The following is a 25,247-nucleotide window of genomic DNA, read 5'->3' as shown; positions in this document are numbered from 1 at the left end:
ACATTCCATCTCAAGGTGGCTACACTAAACAAGAGATTTTCAACATAGATGAAAAGAGCCTTATTGAAGGCTTTCAATTTATTTTGTCCAGACTATCAGAAGATTCACTTTCTACGGCAGCTCTAGACTTTAAAAATATATTACTTAAATAATAAGACTTGAAAGTTGAAATGAATCCTTGATCCATGAGCTACAGAATGGATGCTGTGTTAGCAGGCATGAAAACAACATGAATCTCATTGTACATTTCCATCAGTGCTCTTGGATGACTAGGTGCATTGTCAATGAGCAGTCATATTTTGAAAGGAATCTTCTTTTCTGAGCAGATCTCAATGTTGTAATGTAAACTGTTGTGTTGTCATCTAGGCTTTGTTGTTCCATTTATAGAACACAGGCTGAAGATGTAGCATAATTCTTAAGGACCTTAGGATTTTTGGAATGGTAAATGTACACTGGCTTCAACTTAAAGTCACCAGCTGGGATGGCCCCTAACAAGAGTGTCAGCATGTCATTTGAAGCTCTGAAGCCAGGCATTGACTCTTCCTCTCCGGCTATGAAAGTTTTAGATGGCATCTTCTTCCAACAGAAGGCTATTTTGTCTACACTGAAAACCTGTTTTTTAGTATAGCCACCTTCATAAATTATCCTAGCTAGATCTGGATAACTTGCTACAGCTTGTTTCAACTCTTGCTGCTTCACCTTGCACATCTGTCATAGAGATGGCTTCTGTTCTTAAACCTCATGAATCTCTGCTAGCTTCACACTTTCCTGCAGCTTTCTCATCTCTTTCAGCCCTCATAGAACTGAAGAAAGTTAGAGACTCTTGCTCTGGATTAGGCCTTGGCTTAAGGGAATGTTGGGGCTGGTTTGATCTTCCATCCAGATTACTTAAACTTTCTCTTTATCAGCAATAAGGCTGTTTCACTTTCTCAGGGAGTAGCGCTTTTAATTTTTGTCAAGGACTTCTCCTTTGCATTAACACCCTAGCTAACTGTGTGGTGTCAGAGGCCTAGCTTTCAGCGTCTCTTGGGTTTTAACATGCCTTACTAAGCTTAATCATTTCTAGCTTTTGATTTAAAGTGAGAAATGTGTTGTGGAAAGTGAGAGATCTTTTGTCCATTTCTTGAATGTATTATTTGTTTTTTGGGTGTTGAGTTTGCTAAGTTCTTTATAGATTTTGGATACTAACCCTTTATCTGACATGTCATTTGCAACTATCTTCTCCCATTCCATCAACTGCCTTTTAGTTTTGTTGTTTCTTTTGCTGTGCAGAAGCTTTTTACCTTGATGAGGTCTCAATAGTTCATTTTTGCTTTTGTTTCCCTTGCCTCCGGGGACACGTCTAGAAAGAAGTTCCTGCAGCTGAGATCAAAAAGGTTGTTGCCTGTTTTCTCCTTTTGGGTTTTGATGGATTTCCTATCTTTCATTTACGTCTTTCATCCATTTTGAATTTTATTTTTGTGTATGGTGTGAGAAGGTGGTGTGGTTTCATTCTCATGCATGTCTCTGTCCAGTTTTCTTAGCACCAATTTTGAAGAGACTGTCTTTTATCTTTGAAAAAAATTTCTTTTTCATGTTTATTTTGAGAGAGAGCACACACATGAGTGAGTGGGAGAAGGTCGGCGGGTGGGGGGAGAGAGAATCCCAAGCAGACTCCACGATGACAGTGCAGAGCTGAACGTGGTCTTAGTTTCATGAATGGTGAGATCATGACCAGAGCTCAAATCAAGAGTCAGACACTTAAACAACTGAGCCACCCAGGTGCCCTGAGACTGTCTTTTTCCCATTGGATACTCCTTCCTGCTTTGTCAAAGACAGTTGGCCATACATTTGTGGGTCTATTTCTGGGTTCTCTATTCTGTTCCATTGATCTATGTGTCAGTTTTTGTGCCAGTACCATACTGCCTTGATGATTACAGCTCTGTAATACAGCTTGAACTCCAGAATTGTGATGCCTCCAGCTTTTTTTCTTTTCCCCCAACACTACTTGGCTATACAGGGACTTTTCTGGTTCCATACAAATTTTAGAATTGCTTGTTCTAGCTCTGTGAAGAATGCTGGTGTTATTTTGATAGAAATTGAACTGAATGTATAGATTGCTTTGAGTAGTATAGACATTTTAACAATATTTGTTCTTCTATCCATGAGCATGGAATGTTTTTCCATTTGTTTGTATCTTCCTTAACTTTTTTTAAAATTTATTTTTTTAAATTTACATTCAAGTTAGTTATCATATAGTACAACAATGATTTCAGGAGTAGATTCCTTAATGCTCCTAACCCATTTAGCCCATCCCCCCTCCCACAACCCCTCCAGTAACCCTCTGTTTGTTCTTCATATTTAAGAGCCTCTTACGTTTTATCCCCCTCTGTTTTTTATACTATTTTTGCTTCCCTTCCCTTATGTTCATCTGTTTTGTATCTTAAAGTCCTCATATGAGTGAAATCATATATTTGTCTTTCTCTGACTAATTTTGCTTAGCATAATACCCTCTAGTTCCATCCGTGTAGTTCCAAATGGCAAGATTTCATTCTTTTTGATTGTTGAGGAATACACCATTGCGTGTGTGTGTGTGTGTGTGTGTGTGTGTGTGTGTATTGCATCTTCTTTATCCATTCATCCATGATAATACCATAATAGTAGGGGACTTCAACACCCCACTTACAACAATGGACAGATTATCTAAGTAGAAAATCAACAAGGAAACAATGGCTTTGAACGACACACACTGCATCATATGGACTTAATGGATATATTCAGAACATTTCATCCTAAAGCAGCAGAATATACATTCTTTGCTAGTGCACATGGAACGTTCTCCCAAATAGATCACATACTAGGACACAAATCAGCCCTCAACAAGTACAAAAAAGATCACGATCATACCATGTGTATTTTTAGACCACAACGCTGTGAAACTTGAAATCAACCACAAGAAACAATTTGGAAAGACAACAAATACTTGGAGACTAAAGAACATTCTACTAAAGACTGAATGGGCTAATAACCAAGAAGTTAAAGAGGAAATTAAAAAGTACATGGAAGCCACTGAAAATGATAGACCACAGTCCAAAACCTCTGGGATGCAGCAAAGGCGGTCATAAGAAGGAAGTATATAGCAATCAAGGCCTTCCTAAAGGAGGAAGAAAGGTCTCAGATACACAGCCTAACCTTACCTTAAAAAGCTGGAAAAAGAACAGCAAATAAAACCCCAAAGCAGCAGAAGACAGGAAATAATAAAGATTAGAGCAGAAATCAGTGCCATTGAAACCAAAAAAAAAAAAAAAAACACAGTAGAACAGATCAATGAAACCAGAAGCTGGTTCTTTGAAAGAATTAGCAAAACTGATAAACCACTAGCCCGTTTGATCAGAAAGAAAAAGGATTGGACCCAAATAAATAAAATCAAGACTGAAAGAGGAGAGATCACAACCAACACAGCAGAAATACAAACAATAATAAGAGAATCTTATGAGCAATTATACACCAACAAAATGGGCAATCTGTAAGAAATGGACAAATTCCTAGAAACATATAAACTACCAAAACTGAAAAAGGAAGAAATAGAAAATTTGTACAGACCCATAACCAATAAAGAAATAGAATTAGTAATCAAAGATCTCCCAAAAAACAAGAGTCCAGGGCCAGAAAGCTTTCCAGGGGAATTTCACCAAACATTTAAGGAAGGGTTAACACCTATTCTCTTGAGGCTATACAAAAAAAATAGAAATGGAAGGAAAAGTTCCAAACTCTTTCTATGAAGAGATCATTATGTTGATTCCAAAACCAGACAAAGACCCCACTAAAAAGAAGAACTATAGACCAATTTCCCTGATGAACACGGATGCAAAAATCCTCAACAAGATATTAGCCAACCGGACCCAACAATACATTAAAAAAATTATTCACCACAGCCAAGTGGGATTTATCCTGGGATGCAGGGCTGGTTCAATATCCACAAAACAATCAATGTGATTCATCAAATCAATAAAAGAAAGGACAAGAACCATACGATCCTCTCAATAGATGCAGAGAAAGCATTTGACAAAATACAGCATCCTTTCTTGATAAAAACCCTCAAGAAAGTAGGGATAGAAGGACTATACCTCGAGATCATTAAAGCCATACGTGAAAGACCTGCTAATATCATCCTTAATGGGGAAAAACTGAGAGCTTTCCCCCTAAAGTCAGGAACAAGATAGGGATGTCCACTCTCACCACTCTTATTCAACATAGTATTGGAAGTCTTTGCCTCTGCAATCAGACAACACAAAGAAATAAAAGGCATCCAAATCGGCTAGGAGGAGGTCAAACTTTCACTCTTTGCAGATGACATGATATTCTATATGGGAAACCCAAAAGATTCCACCAAAAAACTGCTAGAACTGATCCATGAATTCAGCAAAGTTGCAGGATGTAACATCAATGCACAGAAATCGGTTGCATTCCTATACACCAATAATGAAGCAACAGAAAGAGAAATCAAGGAATCGATCCCATTTACAACTGCACCAAAAACCGTAAAATACCTAGGAATAAATCTAACCAAAGAGGTGAAAATCTATACACTGAAAACTATAGAAAGCTTATGAAAGAAATTGAAGACACCAAAAAATGGAAAAATATTCCATGGTCCTGGATAGGAAGAACAAATATTGTTAAAATGTCAATAGTACCCAAAGCAATCTACATATTCAATATAATACCTATCAAAATAACACCAGCATCCTTCACAGAGCTAGAACAAACAATCCTAAAACTTGTATGAAACCAGAAAAGACCCCGAATAGCCAAAGCAATTGGCTTGAAAAAGAAAACCAAATACAACTTCAAGTTGTATTACAAAGCTGTAATCATCAAGACAGTATGGTACTGGCACAAAAACAGACACATAGATCAATGGAACAGATTAGAGAACCCAGACATGGACCCACAAATGTATGGCCAACTAATCTTTGACAAAGCAGGAAAGAATATCCAATGGAATAAAGACAGTCTCTTCAAGTGGTGCTGGGAAAACTGGACAGCGACATGCAGAAACCACATGCAGAAACCACTTTCTTACACCATACACAAAAATAAACTCAAAATGGGTGAAAGACCTAAACATAAGACAGGAAGTCATCAAAATCCTCAGGGAGAAAGCAGGCAAAAACCTCTTTGATCTTGGCCACAGCTATTTCTTACTCAACACGTCTCCGCAGGCAAGGGAAACAAAAGCAAAAATGAACGATTGGGACCTCATCAAAATAAAAACCTTCTGCACAGTGAAGGAAACAATCAGAAAAACTAAAAGGCAACCGACGGAATGGGAGAAGATATATGGAAATGACATAGCAGATAAAGGGTTAGTATCCAAAATCTATAAAGAACTTAACACCCAAAAAACAAATAATCCAGTGAAGAAATGGGCAAAAGACATGAATAGACACTTCTCCAAAGAAGATATCCAGATGGCCAACTGATATATGAAAAAATGCTCAACATCACTCATCATCAGGGAATTACAAATCAAAACCACAATGAGATACCACTTACATCTGTCAGAATGCCCAACATTAACAACTCAGGCAACAACAGATGTTGGCGAGGATGCACAGAAAGAGGATCTCTTTTGCATTGTTGGTGGGAACGCAAGCTGGTGTAGCCACTCTGGAAAACAGTATGGAGGTTCCTCAAAAAATTAAAACTACAACTACCCTACGATCTTCTTTAACTTCTTTATTTCATAAGCTTTCTATAGTTTTCAGCATACAAATCTTTTACCTCTTTGGTTAGGTTTATTCCTAGGTATTTTATGGTTTTTGGTATAAATGTAAATGGGACTGATTCCTTGATTTCTCTTTCTGCTGCTTCAGTTTTCCAAAGAAGACATCCAGATGGCTAACAGACACATGAAAAGATGCTCAACATCACTCATCATCAGACAAATATAAATCAAAACCACAATGAGATACCACCTCACAACTGTCAGAATGGCTAAAATTAACAACTCAGGAAACAACAGATGTTGGTGAGGATGCGGAGAAAGGCAAACAATTTTGCACTGTTGGTGGAAATGCAACTGGTGCAGCCACTCTGGAAAACAGTATGGAGATTCCTCAAAAAATTAAAAATAGAGCTACATTATGACCCAGCAATTGTTCTACTAGGTATTTATCCAAAGGACACAAAAAAGCTGATTTGAAGGGGCACATGTACCCCAATGTTTCCAGCATCACTATCAACAATAGCCAAATTATGGAAAGAACCCATCTGTCCATCAACTGATGAACGGATAAAGAAGGTGTGGTGTGTGTGTGTATATATAATATATATATAATATGTTACATATATAATACATATATATAACATATATATACACACACACACCGCACATATATATAATATATATATGTATGTATACAAACGTATACATACATATATATACACCCACAATGAAATATCCCTCAGTGATCAAAAAGAATGAAATCTGGGGTGCTGGCTCAGTCACGTAAGTGTATGACTCTTGATTTTGTATGTAAGTGTAAGTCACGTAAGTCACGTAAGTGTATGACTCTTGATTTCAGGTCATGGTCACAGTTCGTGGAATTGTGCCTTGCGTCAGGCTCCATGCTGAGAGTGGAGCCTGCCTGGGATTCTCTCTGTCCCTTTCTCTGCCTCTCTCTAAAAATATATAAATAAACATTAAAAAAAAAAAAAAAGAATGATATCTTGCCATTTGCCACAATGTGGATGGAAGTAGAATGTATTATGCTAAGTGAAATAATTCAGAGGAAGACAAATATATGGTTTCACTCATGTGGAATTTAATACAAAACAGTGAACACAGGGAAAGGGAAGGAAACATAATATAAAACAGAGGGAGGCAAACTCTAAGAGACTTTTAAATATAGAGAACAAACTGAGGGTGGCTGGAGGAGTATTAGATGGGGGGATGGGCTAAATGGGTGATGGGCATTAAGGAGGGCATTTGTTGGGATGAGCACTGGGTGTCATATCACTACTCCTGAAACCATTATTACACTGTATATTAACAAGCTTCAATTAAAAAAAAAAGGGTAGTGTGGGTACCCTTTCTCAGTGAGAAAATCTTTATCTAAATCTTTATCTAAACCTAAAATCTTTAGAGAGGCAAGGACTTGGCCATGAGGCTATTTGGATAAAGAGAAGAGGAGGAACAGATGATGCTGGTAACCTAAGGTGTGTTTGAAACATAGTAAGGAGGCCAGAGGGAGCAAAAAGAAGTACAGGAGATAAAGTCAGAGGGAAGTATAGAGATGCAGTGTAGGAGACACAGTCACAGGTTATATGGGGTGTTGCAGGCCATGGCACAGACTCAGGACTTTAAAATGAGAGAAATGAGGAGACGTTGGAGGTTTGGAGCGTAAGAGACTCATAATCTGTTGTAATTTTAAAAGAATTAGTGTGGTTTTGTGCTAAGAAGAGACTTTATAGGAATCACAGTGGAAGAACAGGGCCCAATTAGAACGATTCCAGTAATTTAGGGAGGAGATACCTCTGGCTTGGATCAAAGGAGTAACAGCAGAAACGACAGGTAGTGCTCTCATTAAGATGTTAGGCATGGAGTATGTTACCCTTCCCAATGGCATCTGAATTTTAAAGTACCTCACCTTCCTTTGGGGAAAAAAAAAAAGAGGAGGAGGAGGAAGAGAAGATGAGGACATATACTAATGGTTTAATTTTAGGCACTGCTGAAGAAGATATTCCAAGGGGAGCTATCCATGGGCCTCTCACATTATTCTGCCAGCATAATCTGATTTAAGCACAAGGCGATTTTTGTGTCAGATGATTATTCTAGAAATTGTGAGGACAAGCAATATTAAACAGGGATTTATATGATATCCTCTGTTCATTCAGTCATTCAAGCATGAAGCATTTCTTCACACTTAACAATGTGAGTCAGGCAGTTTTCGAGGTAATTGAGACACAACAGTGAACAAAACAAACAAATGTCCAAGCCTTTGCAGTGCTTGTATGCTAGACAAGAAAAAAAAAAAAAAAAAGTAAGCTTTTTAGCATATTATATAAGGACAAATGCCATCAGAATAAAAGTGGAGCTGGGTGAGAGGAAACCGGGTGTGCAGCAGGTAAGAGATGCTCGCTTTTATTTCGAGTACTCAGGGTAGGCCTCATTGATGGAAGAGAAAGATTCAAAGATGGCGAGTTCTTAAAACTGATAATAAAACTTAAAACTGATAATTCCATTATCAATATCAATATCCATTATCAATAATCAATTTTATAATTATTTAATATACCTCTATTCAGAAGGAGTCTCAGTAAGAGTTTGATTCAACTATGACGTGATACTATATTGCTTACTGTCTTTTAAATAATTTTCCTTATAAATCTCATACCTGTACCATATTTGAAATCTTTTATATAGTTCACTATAAAGACCTAATGTGACACTAAATAAATAAATAAAGGAAGAGATGTGCAAAACTTCCATTCACCTGAACACTTAGAGGAAACTGCAGGGTTATTAATTAGCCTAATTTCAAGATTACTGTGATTCAGGGAATAGGGAAGCCCAAAGGGAGGGAGAGGTGGAGAGTGAGACAGGGGAAAGGCTGACAGGTGGAGCAGTGAGAACATAAACAACATTTATTAAGTTTGTCATCTAACATGGGCACAGTTTGCAGCACTCCAAAACAATTACAATAACACCACCAAAGATTACTGATCAAGGATCATCAAAACAAATATAATAATAATGAAAAAGTCTGAAATATTGTGAGAACCACCAAAATGTGAGAGACATAAAAAGCAAATGCTGTTGGAAAAATGACACTGACAGATGTTTGATGCAGGGTTGCCACAAACCTTCAATTCATAAAAAACAGTATCTGGGAGTGCAATAAAGCAAAGTGCAATAAAAAGATATATATATATATATATATATATATATATATATATATATATTATACATACACACATATATACACACCTGTATATAGTTTTGACAATTATTCTATTTTAAAAGTATAGCTCAACTCAATTTTTTCCTTTTAAATTGCTATGATACATACCACTCTAGAAATCTGATTTCTACAAACTGGGCCTGTTAAATCATTTGTCTTGGGAGGTTTTATAAGGAAAAAAATAACCCCCACACACAAAAAAATCACACTGTATGGTTTTGGGGTAAGACAGTTCAGCCACAGCTGCCAGGGAAGCTCCTTCTGTTTTCAGACTGCAACCCATTTTTTACCATTATTAGACCTAGGCTTGAATTTCCATGTTTTAATGAATGAGTAACTACATAGGTTCTTATTTGATAGATCAACCCTGAAAAACTGCTTAGAGCGGAGCAATCATATTACTCTGGCTGTTAAATAAGAACAAGAGATCAAAATTGTTGAAGAGAGAAGGTGAGAATTTATCAGGAAATCAAGCTTAGAATGGCTATCTAGCAACTGCATATCCCTTGGCTGGTCAAGTTGGCAGATGCTGATAATAATTTGGCTTTCAAATGTCACACACACATATATACACACACAAAGTAAAAAATTAGAACAGTAAAGAATCTGAAGTTTATGTCTGCATGTATAGAACTTCTCTAATGATTCTTCTCTAAATGATACATTTGTGTACCAAACTGGAGTATGTTTACATACTTAATAATTTAATTTCCTTCCAAGAGATAACTTAGGCACACACAATAAGAAAACTCATGTTCCTCAAGTTCTATAAAACATTAACTTTAGTTACTAAGTGTAGCATTTGGGGGCACTGAAGTTTAATTGAACTGAAGTTTAACATGTTCTAAAACAACTAAGTTCAAACTTTCCTTCTAAAAAGACACACACATATAAGCACTCATGAACTGCACCAGACAAAAAGCTCTCTGGGTGTATCTTCCATTCCTAATGTGATATCAGGAGTCCTCATTTCCAAATAGTTGATTTCAAAGAATGGTGAACTGACTCAGATCTAGACATGTGAAAAACATAGATTACTATGATTCAACTATTATCATCATGTCTCAGCTCCTCCAACTTCTTTGGCCTATGAAAGACAATTGGGGTGTGTTACTCTTCCTATTCTTCAACTACTTTATTCCTGTCAACTATTTGTAACTGATGATACCTAAAATTCAGTGTACTTTTTATCTGTTTTTAGAATATGGTACTCAGTTCTCTCTTTCATACGATGTTTGTTATGTACCTATTTTTCCTAGAGTGGCACTGTGCTATATAGCATGATTCCACAAAGCACAATTCTATAGAATAACTGGAACTGCACCTGTATGGAAGCTATGGGAAAGTCCCCCACTAAAACTCTTAGACTAGTAGGGCTAGGCAGTGAAATTCTAGACTGAGAATATCAATATTTTCCTTGTATCCCCTCCTGTGGATGAAGGCTACTGCCTGGAGCTCTTAAGTACTGTAGGTCATGATGGTGGAAATTGTAAAAAGAAATTCATTAATTAATATGCTTCAACTCATACACCTCTTTCTGGTGCTCAATAATTCATCAGGAGGAATGAGAAGAAATGTCTGGGAACTCCCACTTAAATGTCTCTTTTAAGTTTACCTCATATCTCTGTAAAGAATTCATCATTTCCTCTCTACCAATGTCTCTGTATCTGCTAGAGATAATATTATTCCAGTTCTACCTTCAACTCAAAATACCAAATGATTTAAAACTCATTCTTTTTCTTAACTGACAAATTTACTATCACCAAACCTAACATTTAGTAGTGGACCAGATTTGTGCAAGCAATGCATAAGGAGAAGAGATGGATGAGGGGAGGAGAAATTACCCTACTTCTTATTTCTTTTCTTATTGCATGTTAAGACAAAGATTATTTTTAAAGGCTTAAAGATTCCTAAGTTTGGGAAGGTCAATAGAAAGCAATACTTATATCAGACAATTAGATTTCAAAACAGACACTGTAATAAGAGAAAAAGGACACTGAATAATAATGAAGGGGACAATCCAACAAGAAGATACAACAATTATAAATATCTGTGCACCCAACAGAGAAACACCCAAATACATAAAACAGTTAAAAACAGATACAAAGGAACTAATCAATGATAATACAATTAATAGTAGGGGACTTTAACACTCTAGTTACATTAATACACAGATCACCTAAACAGAAAATCAAAAGGAAACAATGGCTTTGAATGATGCCCTAGTCCAGATGGATTTAACAAATATATTCAGAGCATTCCATCATAAAACAGAATACACATTCTTTTCAAGTACACATGGAACATTCTCCAGAACAGATCATATATTAGGCCACAAAACAAGCCTCAACAAATTTAAAAAGATTAAAGTCATACCATGTGTCTTTTGTGACCATGAAGCTAAAAGTCAACCACAAGAAAAATCTGGTAAGACCATATATACCTGGAGGTTAAATAACATGCTACCAAACAATGAATGGCTCAACCAGGAAATAAAAGAAGAAACAAAAAAGTACATGGAAACAAATTAAAATGATAACACAACGGCTCAAAACTTTTGGGATGCAGGAAAAGCGTTCTAAGAGGGAAGTTTATAGCAATACAGGTCTACCTCAAGAAGTAAGAAAAGTCTCAAATACACAATCTAACTTTATACATAAAGGCTCTAGAAAAAGAATAAGAAACAAAATCTAAAATCAGAAGGAAGGAAATAATAAAGATTAGAGCAGAAATAAATGATATTAAAACTAAAAAAAACCCAGTAGAACATGTGGTAGGGTCCCCTTCCTAAGGAAAAAGAAACAAACAAAATCTCAAGGCAACCTTGCTATTCGTGTACTTGACAGCATCCCTCATGACCTTGTAATATGAGACCACTTAATCAGACTACATGTTTGTGTGTTACCATATATGGGAGACAAGGAAGTAAAAAAATATATATAAAAACTATGCCACGTGGTGTTCGGGGCTTAGTTCTTCGGGTACATACTCAACTGAGTGTTGTCGGTAGGAATAAAGTTGCTTCCTGGAAAGAAAAGCCTCGGTGTCACGATTCTCTGTGAGAATCCTGCTACAAACAGATCAATGAAACCAGAAGCTGGTTCTTTGGGGAAAAAAAAAAAAATTAATAAATGGATAATCTCTAGCTAGACTTATCAAGAAGAGAAAGGGCCCAAATAAAGTCACAAATGATAAAGGAGAAATAACCAACACCACAGAAATGCAATCATAAGAGAATATTATGAAAAACTATATGCCAACAAACTGGGCAATCTGGAAGAAATGGATAAATTCCATAAATATATAAACTACCAAAAAACTGAAACAGGAAGAAATAGAAAATTTGAGAACAATTATGAGCAAAGAAATTGAATCAGTAATCAAAAAACTCCCAAAAAACAACAGTCCAGGACCAGACGGCTTCATAGGCAAATTCTACCAAAATTTGAAGAGTTAATTCTCATTCTTCTTAAACTATTCTAAAATACAGAAAATGAAGTAAAACTTCCAAAGTCATTCTATGAGGCTAACATTACCCTAATACCAAAACCAGATAAAGACTCCACTAAAAAAGAGAACCATGGGACAATAACGCTGATGAACACAGATGCAAAAATCCTCAACAAAATACTAGCAAACTGAATCTAAGAATACATGAAAAAAATCATTTACCAAAATCAAGTGGGATTTATTCCTGGATTGCAAGGTGGTTCAATATTTGCAAATCAATCAACGTGATACATCACATTAATAAAAAAAAAAGGATAAGAACCTTATAATAATTTTATTGTTTCAGTAGACTTAACATCCACTTATAATTAAAAACCCTCAACAAAGTAGGTTTAGAGGAAACATACCTCAACATGATAAAGGCCATAAATAAAAATCCCACAGCTAACATCATCCTTAAAAGGGAAAAAGTGAGAGACTTTCCCCTAAGGTCAGGACCAAGACAAGGATGACTCTCATCACATTTCTTTAACATAGTAGTGAAAGTCCTAGCCAAAGCAGTTAAACAACAAAAAAGAAATAAAAGGCATCCAAATCTGTAAAGAAGTAGTAAAACTTCCACTATTTGTAGATGTTAATGATACTATATATAGAAAATCCTAAAGACTCCACCAAAAATTTACTAGAACTGATAAATGAATTCAGTAAAGTCACAGGATATGAAATCATGTACAGAAATCTGTTGCATTTCTATAAGCCAGTAATAAAGCAGCAGAAATAGAAATTAAGAAAACAATCCCATTTACAATTGCAACCAAAATAGTAAGATACTTAGGAATAAACCTAACCAAAGAGGTGAAAGACCTATATTCTGAAAATTAAAAAACACTGATGAAAGAAATTGAACAGGACACAAAGAAACAGAAAGACATCCCATGCTTATAGAAGAATATTGTTAAGATGTTCATACTACCCAAAGTAATCTACACATTTAAGGTAATCCTTATCAAAATACCAACAGCATTTTTCACAGAACTAGAACAAACAATCCTAAAATTTGTACAGAACCACAAAAGACCCCAAATAGCCAAACGATCTTGAAAAAGAAAAGCAAAGCTGGAGGCATCACAATTCCAGACTTCAAGTTATATTACAAAGCAGTAGTGATCAAAACAGTATGTACTGGCACAAAAATAGACACATATATTAATGGAACATAATCGAAAACCCAGAAATAAACATATAAGTATATGGTCAATTAATCTTCAACAAAGCAGGAAAGAATATCCAATGGGAAAAAGACAGTCTTCTCAACAAAATGGTACTAGGAAAACTGGACAGCTACCTGCAAAAGAATGAAACCGGACCACTTTCTTACACCATACACAAAAATAAATTCAAAATGGATTAAAGATCTAAATGTGAAACCATAAAAATGCTAGAAAAGAACATATGCAGTAATTTCTCTGGCACTAGCCATAGCAGTTTTTTTCCTAGGTAGATCCTCTGAGGCAAGGGAAACAAAAGCAAAACTTAACTACTGGGACTATATAAAAATAAAATGTTTTGCACAGTGAAGGAAACAATCAATAACACTAAAAGGCAACTTAGGGAATGGAAGAAGGTATTTGCAAATGACCTACCAATAAAGGATTAGTATCCAAAATACATAAAAAGCTTATAAAACTCAACACCCAAAAAATAAATAATTCAATTTAAAAATGGGCAGAAGACAGAATATACATTTCTCAAAAGAAGACATAGCAGATGGCTAATAGACACATGAAAGATGTTCATCATCACTTATCATCAGGGACACGCAAATCAAAACTATGATGAGATATCACCTCACACCTGTCAGAATGGCTAAATTTAAAAAACAGAAGAAACAACAGGTGTTGGAAGGGATGTGGAGAAAAAGGAATTTTCTTGCAAACTGGTGTATCCATTGTGGAAAACTTACGGAGATTCCTCAAAAAGTTAATAGAACTATGCTACAATCCCCCAGTTACACTACTAGGTATCCAAGGAATACAAAACCACTAATTCAAAGGGACAGATGTACCCAGCATTGTTTACAACAGCCAAGAAATGGAAGTAGCTGAAGTCTCCTTTGAATGGTGAATGGAAAAGGAAGATGTGGTGTATGTGTGTGCACGTATATATATGTATATACACATACATATACATATGCTAGAATATTATTCAGCCATAAAAAAGAATGAAATCTTGCCATCTGCAACAACATAAATGGGGCTACAGATTATAATGTTAAGTGAGACAGAGAAAGACAAACACCATACGATTTCACTTTTCTGCGGAATTTAAGAAACAAAACAAATCAACGAAGGGAAAAAAGAGAAAATGACAAACCAAGAAACATTCTTAACTATAGAGGACAAATTGATGGTTATCAAAGGAGAGGCAGGTGGGGGGATGGTGAAATAGGTGATGGGGATTAAGGAGTGCACTTGTCATGATGAGCACCAGGTGATTAAAATACTCACAAAAAAATTTATAAGTCATAGTAAAGCTTTGATAAGTTACCCACAGTAAAATGTCCAGAAAAACAGAAATGTCCTTGTACAATTTAGGTGAGCATTGGAAATGTTAAGGTATTATAGACCTAAGGCTGAGGTTAAGCAATTAAATAGGACTCTGCATCTCTTCCAGTAATTAGAGATTTCTGTAAATAGACATCTTTATTTATTAATCACATTATTCTTGCCAAGAAAATAAAGAACTTTCTTGGCTTTTTGTTATACAAATTTTAAAAAAGAAAGAAAACAAATACAGTGCACATCATTCTGTTGTGTATGGGTATAAATATAAATTGATATAAATGAGAGAACAGTGCATTAAAATTGTACTTAAGGAATTCTACACAGCATTGTTTCACACTGCTGTACATTTCTTACATTACACTTTTGTGTATTTTAAGTACTATGTATGAATCCACTGGGAAAAGACAGCTAATGGATCCTTTCTATGAGAAAGTTATTATTGGATAGATTTTAAAGATGAGGAAACTGAGGCTCAGAGACTTGGCCGATGTAGAAATGGCACAGGGATTGGAATGCAGGTCAGCCTGACTCCGAAGTCCATTTTGTTTATACCAACTTTCTCTCGTTTAGCACAATTATCAATTTATTTGCATTTTGTTATTAATTTAATGTTGTCCATACAGCATCTTCATTACTTCATCATCTCAATCAGAATCTTTCAGGAGTTACTATTTCCATGTCAAATCTAAACTCCTCTGCCAGGCTCTCAGACCCTCTTATACTAGGCCCCACTTGTATTACTCAATCATGCTTCCTAGTCTCTAGTCATTCCCATCACATGATCCAATTCAAATATAAAAGTTATTGAAGGGTAGGTACAATACTACTTTAGGTACTCAAAATTATTTTTTTAAGTATTTTTTTTAATGTTTATTTTTGAGAGAGAGAGAGGGAGAGAGAGAAAAGACACAGAATCCAAAGCAGGCTCCAGGCTCTGAGCTCTCAGCACAGAGGCCGACGCGGAACTTGCAGCCATAAACTACGAGATCATAACCTGACCTGACGTTGGGCGCTTAACCGACTGAGCCACCCAAGCCTCCCTCAAAGTATTTCTGTTAATGATAAAGCTTAGTTTGAGTCAGAGATCCTGCCTGAACTAAAACTTTGGAAGTTACAACTATGAGAATGTTTTGAGACAGCATTTCTGCAAAATGTAGGATACTGCTTTCAGCTATCATTACCAATATTTTGTTTAAAATTTAAAAATATGTATCATGGGGAAAAAGGTCTGTCCATCAATATTTACTGAAGTTTCAGAAAGTAGCAAGATAATTATTCTCTTTGCCTTATAGTCCTAATCATGAAAACATCTCACGCTAATTATGGTACTTGTCTTAAAAGTCTTTGTTGCTTCTAGTTGCTTAGACTTATTTTGTTGTACAAGGCTCTTTATATTGTTCTTAATCTGGCACTTGGTCAAATAATTTACCACTTCCTGTACTCCTGGCCACAATGAACTTTTTTTTTGTTTTGTTTTTAAATGTTTATTTATTTTTGAGAAAGAAAGAGATAAAGTGTGATTGGGGAGGGGCAGAGAGAGGGAGACACAGGATCCAAAGCAGGCTCCAGGTTCCGAGCTGTCAGCACAGAGCCCAACACGGGGCTCGGACTCACGAACAGTGAGATCATGACCTGAGGCGAAGCTGAATGTTTAACTGACTGAGCCACCCAGGTGCCTCCATGATGAACTTTTAAACCATTACTTCCACACTATGTGGAATGGCCTAAATGTTTATGTCCCCCCAAATTTACGTGTTGATTTAAACATGGGCGCAATGTGATGATATTAAGAGGTGAGGCCTATGGGAGGTGATTATGTCACAACACTGGAATGGGAGTAACCACGAAAGGCAGTAGTGTTCTTATAAGAGACTTCAGAAAGAACCCTTCTCCCTTCTGCCATGCGAGGACACAGTGAAAAGATGAACATCTATGAACTGGGAAGAGGGACTAATCAGACACTCAATCCTGGTCCAGCCTCTAGAAATGTGAGAAATAAATGTTTGCTGTTTAAGCCAGTCTGTTATTTTTGTTATAGTAGCCTGAACAAACTAAGATACCATGTTAGCCCCTTTCTGAACTCTGTACTTTTTTACATGCCATTCTAATTTTCTACTCTGTTTTCCTATCCTAACTTTTTTTTTGGCCTGGTAAGCTCCTACTCATTCTTCAACACCCAGTTTGATATTCATCTCCTCTGAGAAGTCTTCAGGGTTTTGTTTTAAAAGCAAAGTAATCGTTACCATCCTTTGTATGACCATGGCCTTCCCAAATAGGTAGCAAGCTGCGGGACATCAGAGATACTGTCTTAAATAATCTTCCTATCCTCAGCATCTGGCTCAGAGAAAGCTTAATGAATACTGAATGAATGAAGAATATCTCGACAGTCTGTGAGAAACACAGTTGTCTTCCCAACTAAATATAGTCATTTTTAATTTTTCTGTAGCCATAATGTGACAGTGAGCAACACTGAGGTTATCCTGACATTTTCAAGGCCTGCCTAAGTATTTTTTGAATTAAATAAATATCCAAATGATCCATAACTGCTTAGAAAGAACTTAAAGTAAATTTTTCTTAATGTTTGTTTATTTTTGAGAGAGACAGAGCACAAGTGGGGAAGGGCAGAAAGAGAGAAGGAGACACAGAATCCGAAGCAGGATCCAGGCTCTGAGCTGTCAGCACAGGGCCCAGCGTGGGGCTTGAATTCCCAACCTGTGAGATCATGACCTGAGCTGAAGTCAGACATTCAACTGACTGAGCCATCCATGCTCTCCTAGAAAGAACTTTCAAAATATCTTTCTGTAATTCTTTGAGCATATCAAAATTTCTACATTTTCTCTAGAGACAGCTGAACACTTAGAAAGCAATTTACAGAGCAGAAGCAACTTAAAGCAAATGATCAAAGAGAAAAAGAGGCAAACAGAACAACAGACTTTTAAACATAGAGAACAAACTGGTGGTTACCAGAGGGAGACAGGTAGGGGGATGGGTGAAATAGGTGAAGGGGTTTAAGAGTACACTTTTGGTGATAAGCACTGGGTAAGTATAGAATTGCTGATTCACTATTTTGTACACTTGAAACTAGTATTACACTATACATTAATTATACTGGAATTTAAAAATAATCATATTTAAAAGAAAAACAGAAGCAACTTACTTTATTTCGATCTTGTACAACTAATATTTTTCTAGTATTTTCATCAAATACAGCTCCTGTTGGGGGAAAAATGAAAGATAATTGAGAAATATTAATTTCATTCACCTTAGACTCTTCCCATACTCTTACCTGGTCATCAAAATTATACCCATCCTGGAAGGCCTAGTTCAATTAACACCTCATCAATGAACACTTGTAAAATCCCTCTAGCAATAAACTGATTGCCCAGTTATTCAGGTTCTTTTAACAACTTGGAATACCAATGATGGATCTAGCATATGCTGAGTGGTAGGATAATTATCTGCATAAGCTTCTTCTCTTTTCAATATCTATTCCTGATGGTACACAGTTACAGAATTATTTTATTCTTCTGTAGTACTTATTTTAGTGTCTAATCTTAATTGCTTAAAAAATATTTATTGAATGTAGTGACTTTTCCATTCTCATTTTTATTTTTTGAATTGCTATGTATAGAACGTGTATTGTGCCCCTGATGATCTAAATCTTAAATATCTTAATATTCAGTGCAAGACCTACCTGAAGCCACTTATATTTCTTTTTTTGATTTTTTTAATGTTTATTTTTGAGAGAGAGCGGGGGGGGGGGGGGGAGGTGAAGTGCAAGCAGGGGAGAGGCAGAAAGGAGAGACAAAGAATCCAAGGCAGGCTCCAGGCTCTGAGCTGTTCAGCACAGAGCCCGACTTGGGGGTCAAACTCGTGAACCACGAGATTGTGACCTGAGCCAAAGTCGGATGCTTAACTGACTGAGCCACCCAGGTGCCCTAGCCACTTATATTTCTTTATGACATGTGTATATGACTTTATAACATCTCAATATATTGCTTTGGGATATTTCTTTATTTTATATATGTTTTAAGTTCTAGTCCTTTTCTTTTACTTATTCATTCATCATACACATTGCCACGCACACTGGGCATCAGGGACTCAAAAATAAGGTTTGTTTTTTATTTCTCTTTGGGCAATCCTGGGTCAAAAATACAAATGACACCATAATGGTTTATATTAGTTTCTTTTAAATGTTATAATTTAAATATATTTGGGGGCACCTGGGTGGTTTAGTCGGTTAAGTATCTGACTTTGGCTCAGGTCATGATCTCACTGTTTGTGGGTTTGAGCTCTGTGTTGGGCTCTGTGCTGACAGCTCAGAGCCTGGAGCCTAGTTTGGATTCTGTGTCTCCCTCTTACTCTGCCCCTTCCCCACTTACTCTCAGTCTCTGTCTCTCAAAAATGAATAAACGTTCACATAAATATCTGTATTTACGTAATGTGAGGAAATATTGTAAAAGATACTTTCCATATTCTCTTCCATTATTTCAATATCAATTGAGTTCCTATACCTAATACATATGGGTTCTCTATATATTGAGCCCTGTTATGTGTCAGGCATTTTTCTAGGTGCTAGAGATATAGTGGTAAACAAAACAAAATTCCCGATCCTTGATGGGCTCACATTCTGGTGTGTGTATGAGGAGGTAATAAGTAAATAAAAAACAAATTATATACAACATGAGGTGATTGCAAACATTTTATGTTGCAATAAAATATAGAAGAGGATAGCTATGTATAATATAAGGAATGACAAATTTCTCTGAAATGAAAACACCACATTTAATGTTTAAAAGAAGGAAAACCAGTGAGATATAATTAACGTTAATGTTGGTTTCTATTAGAAAATATAAATTATAATTTAATTGAATTGGACTTTACAAGGGTTAGAATACCAAAGAAATGGCAAGGAAACCTACTCTTAAATTTTAATAATTTGTGATTACTCAAAGTGTACTTTTCCCTAATGAATTTTAAACATGAGCAAAGTATTTCAAAGACAAACCTAACACTGCTAAAGCACAATGTGAGCGACCCCTGCTGGTCACAACTTAAAAGTTAAATCAACACAAAGTTCAGGGATTAAATAATCATATTATGATTAGTGCTTTATGTGCATTATCTCAGGTATTACTCATAATAATTGTGTGAGTGGTATTATTTTGAGTGCCCAAGTTCACACGGCGCTAAAACTGTCTGGATTCTGAGTTGGTATTCCTTCTCACTGTGCAACGATGTCCCTTCCCCATACAATTGTGTTCTCTGGGGTCTCATGTTTCCACTAGAAGAGGTATCCAATTATTCATTCAAGAAATATCTATTGGTCATGTACTTTATGCCAGACACTGTTTTGAACCTGACAATACAGTGGTGGAAAAGACAAAATATCTGCCTTCATGGAGTTTATATTATTGTGGGGGAAATGAAGTACATGATAGAATTTCAAATTGTGGTAAGTGCTATAGAGAAAAACAGACCTGGATAAAGGGACCAAGGATGATGGCATGCAGGAGGACTCTATTTTAGACAGGAAGGTCAGAAGATTTTTGAGAAGTTGCTGGAGCAGAAACTTCAGCTCCAAAGAGCTAGATAAACAAAACCCTGGGAAAAAGCACTGCAGGAAGAGGAGCCAGCAAGTGTGAAAGCTCTGAGGCTGAGACAGCTTGCTGTGATTTAAGAACAGTAACAAAGCCATAGGTCACTCCATTCCAGTGTAGGGAAGGAAAGATTTTCCCCCTACCCACTTAGGTTTTGTGTCTAGGGCTGAGAATTGAACTCACAGAAGATAGATTAATGGAGGAAAAAAATATAAACATTTTATGTGAGGTTTACTTGGCCTGGGGTGATGATGGAGGACTTGATAAAAAGAAGTGAAAATCCCAAAAAAGTGGTCAGACCCACAGGCATATATACCATTTTAACAAACAGCAATAAATTATGGGGACATGACAAGACCACAGAAAAAAGGGTTTGGGCTAAGGGAGGTAAATTGTGGGAAAACGACGAGGACATATATGGGGGAAACTAATGGGAATACAAAGGTTATTTTAGTAAGGTTTATTTGTACAGACTCATCTTGGTGTCAACTCCCCATCTTCCATGATACAAGAAATTTCCTGGTACAAGAAATTTATGCCCTACTTTTATGTAAAAAGGGGCAGGCAGAAGACCCTTGCTATATCTAGTGTTTCTCAAGCTCAAAATAATCGAAGTGGCATATTTTGGGGTGTTATGTTCACCAGACACACCTTCTTTCTGTTGCTTATATCAATAAATGTCAGCTCTTCTCCCTTCACCTAAAAAACATTGTAGCTTTTCAGAACAATTTCTTACATGATTTCATCGCCACCCCCAATAGCCACTTCATGTAGATCATAGTTACACTTCAAGATTGCTCAAGTTCTTGATCTCTCACTTCTGGAACTCCTATGGTATATCTTAACTATAGTATTTAGTTATAAACAAGGGCTTCATAGGATACTCTGTATACATATATTACCAATTCTGCAGTAATAACTGGATTTAAAAGTCTAATTTAAAAATCTGTTACCATAAGAGACTGTTAAAAACTGAGAACAAACTGAGGGTTGATGGGGGGTGGGAGGGAGGGGAGGGTGGGTGATGGGTATTGAGGAGGGCACCTTTTGGGATGAGCACTGGGTGTTGTATGGAAACCAATTTGACAGTAAATTTCATATATTAAAAAAATAAAAAAATCTGTTACCAATGAATTGATAATTGTCGGTATGACTTTCTAATGTAGTGTGAAGGTGCTATCAAATTATCAAGTAGTCTTTTGAAGTAGAGTTGAATGGAAATTTCTAAATGCCTCTACTTGCTACAGGGAAGCGAGATCATGGACAGAGAAAACATTAGACATCCTTGAACAACTTCTTTTTAATTTCAAAGTTGCAAACAACCTCAAAATACTCTTATAAATTATATGAAGGCAAATACAATTATTGGTCAAATTACTAATTTACATATAGTACTGTTTTCATTTAAGTCATGAGGCGTCTTTTACTATTTCAGTTTTCTAGAATTCTAGGAATTAAAAAAAAAATTAATGTTTATTTTTGAGAGAGAGAATCAACAGGTGAGGGGCAGAGAAAGAGGGAGACACAGAATCGGAAGCGGGCTCCAGGCTCTGAGCTGTCAGTACAGAGCATGACGTGGGGCTTGAACGCATGAGCTGTGAGATCATGACCTGAGCCAAAGTTGAACACCCAATCGACTGAGCTACCCAGGCGCCCCTAGAAATCTAGAAATTTTTTTAACCCTGGTTCCCAAGGGATGGTTTAGGGACCAGCACTGATATCAATAGCAGCTGCAGATAATTTCTTAGAAATGCAAATTCTCTGGCAACACCCCACAACAATGATATAAAAAACTCTTGGTGTGGGGCCCAGCAGTGTGTTTTCAGCAAGCTCTCCAGTTGATTCTGATGCACCTGCAATTAATCGAAAGCAAATCTTCTCTCAAGACTATGTCTCTGAAGTGAATCAGTGACTTGAAAATTCCATAATATACTTAAATTATGCTATTTTAAACAACTGTTTGGCACTGTAACTTAATGTAAATATCTTTAAGAAGTAATGTTCAAATCATCAAACATCTTTGCTTTACCTTAAATTTAACCTAAAAGTTACCTTTTATTTTACCCTAATATGCTTTATTGTAATGAATTTATTCCCTGATCCCAATTCAGTGTTACTATTTCAGTAGTGAAGTTCAAATACCTGTGTAAGACTGTTCAAATGTATCCTCTGGAAAACTAAACACCAAACTTGTTCTCTTGTGCTGTCCTCTGCCAATTCAGAAGGCAAAGTTCATTTATTTAAAGCACTACTCAATAGTCCCAAGGAGGATAATCACTTCATCAAATCATTCATTAGACATGAATAAACTATCGCTTAGCTGTAAGAAAAAAATGGAGTGAAACCTCTAATGGAGTGAACCTCTAAAATGTTAGTTTGAAACTGACCTGCAACTCCTACTTGATGTGTCGCATATCCTGGTAATCTGCTGGGTCCTTCTCCCAGCCACAGTGTCAGTGTGGATGAATCCGACTCTGCATGGTGAAAGCAGAAACCCAGGGAAGCAGCAGGGGCAATAAATTGGCTTTGGAGGATGGGAATGTGCAGCCATACTGCTATTCTACCTTCTGACCTCCATTGCTGTATTGCAGCTAAAATGCAGATGAGAAAAATCTGTAAGTATTTTCCAGTGAAAGAAGTGGGAGAAATAAAAACTCATCTCAAGGTGTCACCTCTTCCAAAAAGCCATCTTAAAACATCCACCTCACCTTGTAATTAGCTGGGAGAATGGGGCAGGGGATCCCAAAATGTAACAACTGACACAATGCTTGGCACATAATTGGTTCCGTTTTGATGCTGTTCCTTTTAACATCCTTAGTTTTAATCTTTATAAATGACCATTATGGGCTTCTATTTATTCTTTCTTTAAGAGTTCTGTGATAATATTTTTGGCTTATAAATTTCAAGGTGGTTAAAACCCTAACTTTGTTTTTAAATATTATATACTAGTTCTGGGAAATTTTGAAAATAAAGTATAATGAAATTAAAACTTCATTATCTTAATAGAATGCAGAGATAAACATTTAAATGTTGACATTTTCCCATGAACATTGGAATTGACATCATACCACATATAATTTACAGCATGTCTTTATGACATAAAATGTAAACATTTTGCTATGTCATTAAAATTTTTAATGAACATAAATTTTTAATGACTACATAATTTTCCTCAGATAGGTGTACCAAAAGCTACTGAACCAACCTCCTACTCTTGGATATTTGGATTATTTCTAATTCTTATTATAAATAATACCAAGGTGAACATACATTTTTCTGTTTTTGACTTCTGTAAATTCTCTTGCTTTATTACTTAAGATTGAGCCAGGGGAAAAAGATGCTAATATTTAGTCCTTACTAAGTTCTAGACACTCTACATATAATACCTCATTAAGTTCTCACAACCCTGAAAGGCAAGTATTACTGACCTTAATTTATGAGTGAAGAATACTGCAGTTTTGTTTTTTTTCAATGTTTGAGAGACAGAGAGCATGCATAAGCAGGGGAGGGGTGGGGAGGGAGGGAGGGAGGGAGAGAGGGAGAGGGAGAGAGAGAGAGAGAGAGAGAGAGAGAGAGAGAGAGAGAGAGAGAGAGAGAGAATCCCAAGCAGGCTCTATGCTGTCAGAACAGAGCTCAACCCCAGGCTTGATTTCACCAACTGTGAGATCATGACCAGCTGAAACCAAGGGTCAGATGCTTAACCTACTGAGCCACCCAGCAACACCCCCCCCCCACCCTTTTTTATTTTTTAAGAATACTGCAGTTTTAGATGACATGATATTATACATGGAAAATCCGATAGACTCCACCAAAAGTCTGCTAGAACTGATACATGAATTCAGCAAAGTTGCAGGATACAAAATCAATGTGCAGAAATCAGTTGCATTCTTATACACTAACAATGAAGCAACAGAAAGACAAATGAAGAAACTGATCCCATTCACAATTGCACCAAGAAGCATAAAATACCTAGGAATAAATCTAACCAAAGATGTAAAAGATCTGTATGCTGAAAACTATAGAAAGCTTATGCAGGTAATTGAAGAAGATATAAAGAAATGGAAAGACATTCCCTGCTCATGGATTGGAAGAATAAATATTGTCAAAATGTCAATACTACCCAAAGCTATCTACACATTCAATGCAATCCCAATCAAAATTGCACCAGCATTCTTCTCGAAACTAGAACAAGCAATCCTAAAATTCATATGGAACCACAAAAGGCCCCGAAGAGCCAAAGTAATTTTGAAGAAGAAGACCAAAGCAGGAGGCATCACAATCCCAGACTTTAGCCTCTACTACAAAGCTGTCATCATCAAGTCAGCATGGTATTGGCATAAAAACAGACACATAGACCAATGGAATAGAATAGAAACCCCAGAACTAGACCCACAAACGTATGGCCAACTCATCTTTGACAAAGCAGGAAAGAACATCCAATGGAAAAAAGACAGTCTCTTCAACAAATGGTGCTGGGAGAACTGGACAGCAACATGCAGAAGGTTGAAACTAGACCACTTTCTCACACCATTCACAAAAATAAACTCAAAATGGATAAAGGACCTGAATGTGAGACAGGAAACCATCAAAACCTTAGAGGAGAAAGCAGGAAAAGACCTCTCTGACCTCAGCCGTAGCAATCTCTTACTCGGCACATCCCCAAAGGCAAGGAAATTAAAAGCAAA

General features: G+C 36.4%; 2 protein-coding genes across 3 annotated transcripts in view; one reads left to right on the top strand and one right to left on the bottom strand.

Moving 5' to 3' along the window:
* Positions 1-6,224, top strand: part of FGF2 (fibroblast growth factor 2) — a 79,171-nt gene extending 72,947 nt beyond the window's left edge. Inside the window, exon 4 of the mRNA XM_053901269.1 lies at positions 5,859-6,224. Coding sequence (XP_053757244.1) covers positions 5,859-5,898 — 40 coding nt within the window. The 3' untranslated portion in view covers positions 5,899-6,224. The remainder of the gene's footprint in view (positions 1-5,858) is intronic.
* NUDT6 (nudix hydrolase 6) overlaps positions 1-25,247 on the bottom strand; it is a 42,196-nt gene that overhangs the window by 13,263 nt on the left and 3,686 nt on the right. The window contains exons 2-3 of one of the 2 annotated variants that reach the window (XM_019419086.2): positions 22,950-23,153; positions 18,120-18,175 (exon numbers count right to left, since the gene is read on the bottom strand). In XM_019419086.2, coding sequence (XP_019274631.1) covers positions 18,120-18,175; positions 22,950-23,153 — 260 coding nt within the window. Of the gene's footprint in view, positions 1-17,205; positions 17,283-18,119; positions 18,176-22,949; positions 23,154-25,247 lie in introns of those variants that run through there. The other variant, XM_019419089.2, reaches the window with a different exon arrangement.

The sequence above is a fragment of the Panthera pardus genome, unplaced genomic scaffold (assembly GCF_024362965.1).
Source record: "Panthera pardus isolate Hobbes unplaced genomic scaffold, ASM2436296v1 HiC_scaffold_13, whole genome shotgun sequence".
In the NCBI taxonomy this organism is placed as follows: domain Eukaryota; kingdom Metazoa; phylum Chordata; class Mammalia; order Carnivora; family Felidae; genus Panthera; species Panthera pardus.
Note: the sequence above shows the minus strand (reverse complement) of the source record. Positions and strands in the feature narration are given on the sequence as shown.